This window comes from Anopheles bellator, chromosome 1 (genome assembly GCF_943735745.2).
Source record: "Anopheles bellator chromosome 1, idAnoBellAS_SP24_06.2, whole genome shotgun sequence".
Lineage (NCBI taxonomy): Eukaryota > Metazoa > Arthropoda > Insecta > Diptera > Culicidae > Anopheles > Anopheles bellator.
The window spans coordinates 35,300,567-35,309,438 of record NC_071285.1 but is presented as its reverse complement, the minus strand read 5'-3'; the positions used below and the strand labels follow the sequence as shown (position 1 = coordinate 35,309,438).

Below are 8,872 nucleotides of genomic sequence, written 5' to 3'. Positions count from 1 at the left end.
CTCTGACTTAACTGATTAGCGGTCACGTTTTATGCTTTGTTGCCCTAGGCTGTCTTAAAACGGAAGGTATCTTCATCCCTTTACGATAAGCTGTGATAAGATGTCTTAAGCAGGCGGCGATAAAGATTGGTCATGTGGATCGTTTCGTTCGCCACCATCGACACCTGGTTTGTCTTCAGATGTCTATTGAACGTGGACTCGAACGGAAATCGCAGAAAGTAATCGAAAACGTTGCCCAAAGTAAGTTCTCACATTCGTGTCTCGGAATTTGATATGGCTAGTGTCACTGTGAAAAATGTGCAAAGTCCCATCGCGTTGAGTCAACGGGCTACGGTGATAAAGGATGGCATTCAACCATTGGACTACTTTGGTCACTGGGATGGATTGGGTAAGGCAAAGATGATCAACACCGGCTCCTCGGTCATGGTAAGTAGCTGGCAGCAACGAGCTGTGAAAAACCGAACAAAACCGCGTTTTTCTTTCGGTAGATAACATTCAGCGACCGGCCGTTTCGATCGTTCATCGTAGGAGGCGTGCTAGGTAGCAAGTATATCTTCGAACAGCTCCATTTTCACTGGGGCCAAGAAGACGGGTCCGGTTGCGAACACACACTAGAGGGCAGCACTTACTCGATGGAAGCCCATGCGGTGCACTACAACGCCAGATACGGGAGCTTCGCGGAGGCCGCCGATAAACCGGATGGCTTGGCAGTGTTAGGTTTTTTTGTGCAAGCTTACGGAACCGATGACTGTCCGGCGTTTGGCAAGATTGTCGCCGGGCTCCAACATATCCGGGCCTACGGCGCCCAAATCGACGTTGACGCGGATTGCTTGGGTTGGATGGGCATGCAGGACCTGAACCGCCATTACTACACCTACAAGGGATCACTCACAACGCCACCTTATTTCGAGAGCGTTACCTGGTTGGTGTACAAAACACCGATATACGTTTCTAGTGCCCAGCTGGCAGCCTTCCGGCAGTTACAGGCCTGCCCTAAGGATGCAAGCAAGAAGATAGTGAACAACTATAGACCGGTGCAAACACCAGATGTAAAACCGGAAGTCTTATTTGTAAGAAACAATCATTCAGTCGTGCTGTCCAAGTTGTAGCTGCCATTGTGAAGTTCTGTTTTGTATATCAAATAAATAGATTTGAAGAAAAAAAACCCAAAAGTTAACGTTGTGTTACGTTTTATAGACAAACAAGGAAATTGTTGAATTCCTAAACTACCCCAATATGTATATATTCCCTACGAAATCACCCTAAGCGTCAGTCACCGCAAGTATACTAACAGCTAATGGCGCATAAGCCTCAGAATTCAACGTAAGACACTCATTAAAGAAACTTTGAAGGTCACTCTTGCTTCGTGGCTTGGTATCATAAGCCTTTGTTAGGATTCCGGAAGACGTTAAGAAATTATTGTCTTAACATGTGGCCAACAATGGAATCGGTGTATTATTATTGTACACGCACATTATTTGCTGATTCATTGGTTTGGTAAATAGAAACTGAATTCGAACACACTGTAGTAAAATTCTAGCCATCAAAATAGCTACTGAGTTACTTTCAAACACCATTCCACACCAACCATTCCACAAAACAAATAAATTGAAAATTAAATTGTAAATTGTAAATTGGATTCATGAATTACTATTTTAGTATCAATATACAGCATTTGGGCGGATTTCTCAGGCTACGTGGCTACAACCGTGCACACATTTGAATGGACTGATGTTTTGTAAACAACGAAATGGTATGGAATCTACCACCATAATATCGATGTTCGTTGTCGTTTCTATAGTAAACGTTCTCTGACACTTATGCCACCTGTAGCTAGAGTCCCAGACGGCCAACTTTTCGTCGCCGTAGATTACGAACGATTGGAAAAGTTCACCCAAAGTCCCATCATTCGCATAGACGCATGAAACATAAAGTTTCTACCGTTTGAGCCATGGAAAGGAGCGAGCTGGCCACGCGCCGTTTATTATGTGTTTGCTGATAGTGGGCCTGCTGAACAAATATATTTCGTAAGCTTATGAAACTTTACGAGAGTCCACGGGAAGGGTTTTTGCGGCATTCATAGACCAAATGCTAAGGTGGACAATGTAAGATAAGTGCTCTCTGGGAACAGAAATCAAGTTGTAACACGATTTAATAAAATTAATATTAATTTATGCATGCGAGGGGTTTCTTAGCGGCAGTGTCAGTGTTTTCGAGTTAATTGTAAATTACATGATTTTGAAAAGGATTGTGCAAAAGTTGAAAGGCTGCAATAAAAGAGTGAGTAATAGATTAACGATCGGTTCCATAGCATTTACCATTAGCGGTATCATCAAGACTCTATTTTATTAATTAAACCTTATGCTTAAGTCATGCTTATAACGATTACAAAACTGTAATACAGATAGTAAGATAGATAAAGACACTTAGATGCTAAAAATAAAGGGATTGTTATTCCATTGCAGTCTGAGTTTATGAAAATTCCTGCGTCCGAAAGAAGCAAGAAACTGGAAGCGGATACAAGGTTCACAAAAAATAGAGAGTGTAATCTCTTTGACGGCAGAAAGAAGACACTTCAAAAGCCAGCGAATCAAAAGCATTCTCCAAAGACACAAACCGCACTAAAGTCGCTTCGGATCATATTCTGTAAAACACTCAGAACCTCTTTTGAAAACTAGGAACAATGCAAAGTCAAAAACTACTATTGCTTGTCTAATGAATTCATTCTTTCGGCAACAACAATCATGCGAGTAATTTCGTAGAGGAACTCATTGCAAACCTGAGATTCTTTCGAGAAAAATTTTAGTAGACTGTGTTCAAGGATTTCCTATTTTTGGTAAAAAAGCATTCAAGCGTGAACAGTTCTCTTTTATATGTTCATACAGCTTGCGATACAATCAATTTCCAAACCAAAATTTCACAAAAACAAGTGCTAGCACCAAATAACCACCAACACAAAACTATCCGAGTTAAAAAGCATTGGAATTCCATGATAACTATATTAAATGAAATAATAAAATGGCAAAGCTGTATAGTTACAAGCTACTTAATACTACTACTTAATACTTAAACAAGCGTATACTTAAACAAGCGTAAAATTTAAACGGTTTATTTGGTTAGGAAAGAATTGCCTTAAATCGTATATTTTTTTATTTATAATTTCGATCGAAACCCGTACTTTGTCATCACCTGTTTAGCTGCATTAAAGCCGAATATTCCACTTGAATGTGACGCTAGAATATGTTCAAGTAGCAGTATCACTGATGGAGAGTGCACTCGATGATCAAAAGCAAGCTAACAGATAATTAAGGACCCATAACCTTAAACGTTGCCAACATTTCGTCGACCTCTTCATTTCCAATGAGATAAGAACACTCTGAACTCTCACATTTCTGTGTGCCCATAGAAATGGCACATCTTCGTTGATTGGTTCCTTAAGCATTCGGGCAAAACGATGTTCAATGATCGTTTTCCAGAATCGTTTTACGACCATTTTGCATGCTGATAGAGGAATCGATAGTCTCATTAGGTTTCCATTTCTTCTCAGAGTAGAGGTTCAACCGTCAGTCTGCGTCGAAGCTCGGTATTTCGCACCGCAGTACTCGATCGAAAAATATTATATGCTTTATCTAAATCTAAGAACGGATGACGGAACAGACTCCGCAAGCTTCTGATAGCAAGGATTTACTGGGCGGGAAGTCTGTGTTGCTTCTATCGTCATATTTAAGAGCAAACACTTCTTCTTTGGTTTACAGCAGGAGTATGAGCGACTTCTTAAAACGTTCTGCTATATCAGCGTCATTCCACACCATCAATCGCCATCAGTTCTACGCCAGCCATCGCCATTAACCTTCGGGTTTTGATTTGTCATTTTTCACGGCATAAAAATGATAATCGAAGAATATTTAGAAAGGATTTGACTCTGAAGCATCGTTCGAGTGTTGAGAACGTTACATTTCATGACCCGCGTAAAAATGTGGGAAGAGTTGAATAAATATTGATAAGGGGCATTTAAAGGTTCCGACATCCGTTTCAACCCAAATGCCAAGAATGATAAGCTTTGAGTTTGGCTCACTTGCATCCTTAAATTGTGAAACTTTTCGTTAAGTGTGTATTATAAGTGATTTGTTTGAAGCAACAAACCTGCGACCGAAATAACACTACTAAGCCGACAGACAATGCCGTGCTTTAGCGAATCTCTAAAACAATTAAAGAAAGGGATTAAAAAGCGGGAAAGGATTGACATCTTAAATGAATAAAAGGAGACGGCAATCCATTTATCTAATTGCTCTTAATTCGTAGTGGTTTAACTTCATCGCAGTAAAGGCCGTTTCTTGTTCGTATTTTCAAATTCAATTTCCAGCAGATTGCACTGTTTCTTTGGTTGAAATACCAAATCGTTAGTTTCGTTGATTGTTACGCCTTGTTTTAAAGTTTTTGTTTAAATAAAATGATGATTACTTCCATCATGTTCAACGATTTGATAAATTTAGTACCTATTTAATTTATCAATTTGTACAGTAGAATTTAAGCTTTATTTAAACTAAATTTACGCTATATTTTTATTTTCATTCTTTTATAGGTATTTTGCTCAGACACTGATTCAGGTTTCACTACGTTCGGAATGCTATTTATTAAGCTTGATCTGTACTTCCGAAAAAAATTGGTTGGTGACAGCAAAGCTAGCCTTCCAAATATTATTTCCTCAGGCCTCAAAATGAAAACTATTTAAAATCTTTGTACTTTATAGCAACACATGGAAACTGAATGGATAAAGGAATCGAACAAGATGAAGTCGCACCAAACGAAAGTCCTTTTCATGGTGATGCTGATGTCTTGATTACGTGCTTCCTTATAATGTTCAATGATTGACTTTCTATTCCGACATTTTATTATTTATGAACTTGCGTGTAGGGTATCACTACCATCCAATCAACTATTGCCACAAGTACTATCTTTGAAATGGTACGTGAATGAGATTTATGAGCGCTTCTGGCTGCGGCAGACAACGTCCTACCAGTGGCCCTAACCCACGGCGCAGCTACCGAAGTAGACTTATCGATGGGTGTCTACATAAATAACAAAGCCGCCACTGTGATGCGCCGGCAGCCAGATCCACGTTGTTGACGATGCACGTCGGAAAGGTTTTTTTTTTCTACTTTCGTTCGCTTCCCGCCAATGTAAAGCTAACTCTTTCAATACCGCTCTGTCTCTCAATCTCGAACGACTGGTCACAACATGTCTACGCTTCAATGCGGTCACAGGATGGCCCGAATAAGCCGAAAGTCCCTTCACGTTCGCCGTGACCAAGATGTACCTTCTGCGGTACGGTTATTTTATGGGTCCAGGAAAAAAAAACGGCAACGCAGTCTATAAACAAGCAGCGCACCCAGTTAGTCGGTAGTGCGTTGACACCGTTTTTATGGCCACCCAAACAAGCTGGAAAGGTCGGGTAATAATTTTAGCTTGTTCATGATTTATGATATCCCTTTGCTCGTTGTTTGGCGCCGAACAAACCAGAAAGTAGGGGCTCGGGACATAAAAATTCGAGTTTGCCGAACTTTAAGACCCGCCGTGGTGTGGCCTACGCTAAAAGTTGCATTAATTGAAGAATCAATATAACAAATTTATTGTTCATTAACGTTGTAATAACATTGAAACATTCATTAGCACTTTAATATGGTGCTGCGGAATGTCTAGTCCCGTGCAATAAAGATGAGCATAAAAGACTGATGCAGTCAACAACCACCCATCACTCCATATTGTGGGACGATACGATTTGACAATTGGTGATTGTGCCTCGGAAGGAATCTAATCAATTGTTGGAACCTTTGACGAAATTCTATCTTTAGGCAGCTGATTTGGACGTTACTCGAGGAAAGAAGCAACGTGCCTGAAGGAAAGCTTTTTCCACAGCCACATCGTTTACGTTCATTAGCCTTCCTAATGTGCTCTGAGCGGTGTTCAAAAGGAGAGTCAGTTTTCGTACGTTTTATTCCAAGTTGGCGGTAAAGTAATCGCATCCGTAACTTTTCCCATTAACATCCAAATCACCAGCAACAGCGAAGGGCGGACAAGTGTTGCTGCAACCCACCACATGCTGCCGCCTGTTGCTTTATTCATTCTAAATTTGCGTAGGAAAGATGATACAAACACATAATTTGTTTAAATAAAATAATTAAGTCGCTTTTCTAAACTTCAAAAACATTTCGAGCAGCTAAGCAAAACGTGTATACCACCCGAAAACCACCATGCAAAATGAAACCCCATAAAACGGCTTGAACAACATTATATACTCGCCTCCCAAAACAGACCCAGTAAAACAAACCTTCAGACCACAACCAGCCCCGCAAATTACGTTGTCAATTGTTTCATGTAATGGGACAGTGAGTAGGAATTTAGCATCCGGTTATTTTATTTTCCCCGTGACACACGGCAGCTGTTGTGGTTGGGAAACCTCCCAAGAAAAACAGCCTGGCAGGATGTTAGTATGGCTGAAAAAATGCAATCAAACCTGAATGTGAGTTTACCCATTTATCTCTCATAGCGCACTGTCTCTGAAACTTGTGTTTTGCATTCCAATGCTCGGAAACTAATGCACGCTTTTTCTGATAAAGTGAGATATTTAATAGACTTTGTTGACGAAAAATCCATTACACGAAAATCAAAAATTCAAAATTATATTTAAATTTAAAAGCAACATGTTATTATTTTGCTTATTTTTGTTCAAATCTTTTGGATCTACTAATTGTGATAGAGAAATCCTAAACGGTATCGCAAACGATAAGTACAACAAAGGCGCCCCGTTGTCTCAAGGCTCAGCGACGCTCCTTCTATGGTACGTAAAGACATGCTTCAATGCCAATGTTGGTAATACCGTAGATCCAATGCTTTTGTCAGGCACGGCTCAGCATGTTTCGCAAGGAATCGATAAAGCATACCATTGTTACATATTTCTAAACCACACAGGAAATGCTTCAGGCTCGTGGCACGATGGTTGCATTGATCTATCTGGACCTTCGGCATAGCTATTTCTTTAATGCAGTTGACGTCCGGGCCATGTTTTGACATTCTCTGGCCCTGGCAACACAATTTGTTACAATATGTGATGTCGAGGTGTTCCAGGGGTTCACATGTGTCCCAAACCCGAGCCTCTTTTGGTAAATTTGATTTGACGCATTAACTTTCAGCATTCCTAGGGACAGAAATCCAGAAATAAGATTTCTGCCTTAACGACCATTAATTTCTTTGGAATCCAACATTTCTTGACCGATCCCAATCACTTGTTGCACGTTTTTCTACAAAATTTGCCAGAACCTGTCATCTTGTCTTTCCCTTGTCAATTTTTGATTGACTTTACGTTACGAAGTGTCGAAGTTTCTATTCGTTCCATTCGTATGGTATGTGGAGAAAAGCGGAGAAATACATCTTCAACCGGAAATTCCATACGACGCAAGCATCGTATGATGACAAGATAGTTAAAATAAAGTTACTGCCATAATTTTCCATGTTCGTTATGTTTTATAAAAATCTTTTATAAATTTACGATAGCAGGCAATCTGCCTTTGACATTTTCACGTTCTTGTCTGCCTGTGCGTTCAACAATTTGAACTGATTCGAATTTTTGAGTTCAAGTACTTTTAATAAACACGTGGCGTGCCTCCTGCTCCGGATATTTGCTACAAACATGGAAACAGTAAAAAAGTATTCACGAACTTTATATTTACCTTCGTCGTTCAGCAAGCTCATAGTGCGGCCACGAACACAGATAATGCACCAGATAGTGTATCGCCCAGGACGAAGCCAAAGATTAGGTCGTTGGAATATGCATAAAACCGAAGAGGAATCCTCCTTCCGGTCGGTACGAACCGGTTTTCAATTTCCACTCATTATACGGCGAACGTTTTCCCACCACGAAGTGTGTAGTAAGACGATACGCTGTGAAGTCTTGGCCGGTCAGACGGTCGATTAAACAAATGTTATGGAAATAAGCAGTGTTTATGAAAAGATAATTACTTTGAAGAGAAATCCGACCCCATTTTCATCATCCCTATTTAAAAGCCATTACCCTCTCCATCGTAGCGCTGTGCGCCATTTACACGCCCTACATACCGTGCGGCTAAACCATAGTCGGGTCAGTGGAAAGGTCATAACTGATAGGTCGTCTGGAAGTCGTTTAAAAAAACACTTAGACTGCCTATCATCTTTAGCAGACAATTACTCTTCTATATGCTAAATTTGTAGTTCCCCAACTAAAATATTACAATCTATAGCAAACAAAACTTAATGTTTTTATAAGTATAAGTTATTTAAGTATATTGAAAATTTGAGCATTTTTCAACTTCACAGCAACAATTTGACCCTGTATTTGTTTTGTTTGCTATTTTTAAATGGTGCCAACTTGCTTCCATGCAGTATAAAATCATACGAAGTTTTCGAGTCCAACTATAATTTACTATGATAGCGTCTAAGGAATGTAATGTAAATGTATCGCGAATATTGGTCCACGGTAGCCGTTTAGGTGGACGACGTACCATATTTCTGTTTCTACAATTTTGAACCTTCCGAGAATCGGTAGATTTATTTCATCTAGTAGAGTATTTGTTCATTCGTCGCTTAGTTTAGACCGTCGCTCAATTATAGCCCTACAGCACGAATTGGCACCTACGAACGGTGTTGAAGCTCGACGCAGAGAGCCAACATATTGCTTTGTGAAATTGTGGTATAATCTTGGCACCTATTTTACCACCTGCTGTGAGGAGAAGTGCAATACCTTTTACCCAAAGCACTGCCAGGGCATTGGCCGAACCATCCAAATCCGATCCTTTAATGTTCATTCTCTGAGGTTCTACTTTTCATTTGGTGAAAAGAT

General features: G+C 40.0%; 1 protein-coding gene across 1 annotated transcript; it reads left to right on the top strand.

The window, feature by feature from the left end:
• The first annotated feature begins 273 nt into the window (after positions 1–273).
• On the top strand, positions 274–1,109 carry LOC131205299 (carbonic anhydrase 2). Its single transcript, XM_058197338.1, has 2 exons — positions 274–426; positions 489–1,109. Exons 1-2 carry the CDS (start codon positions 274–276, stop codon positions 1,107–1,109), a joined length of 774 nt encoding a protein of 257 aa, XP_058053321.1.
• The last annotated feature ends 7,763 nt before the right edge of the window (positions 1,110–8,872 follow it).

Bases quoted from the DNA above. Each gene is read 5' to 3' on its own strand.
- LOC131205299 (XM_058197338.1), top strand. From the start codon at position 274: ATGGCTAGTGTCACTGTGAAAAATGTGCAAAGTCCCATCGCGTTGAGT. The intron at 427-488 runs GTAAGTAGCTGG...TTCTTTCGGTAG, and splicing joins ACACCGGCTCCTCGGTCATG to ATAACATTCAGCGACCGGCC.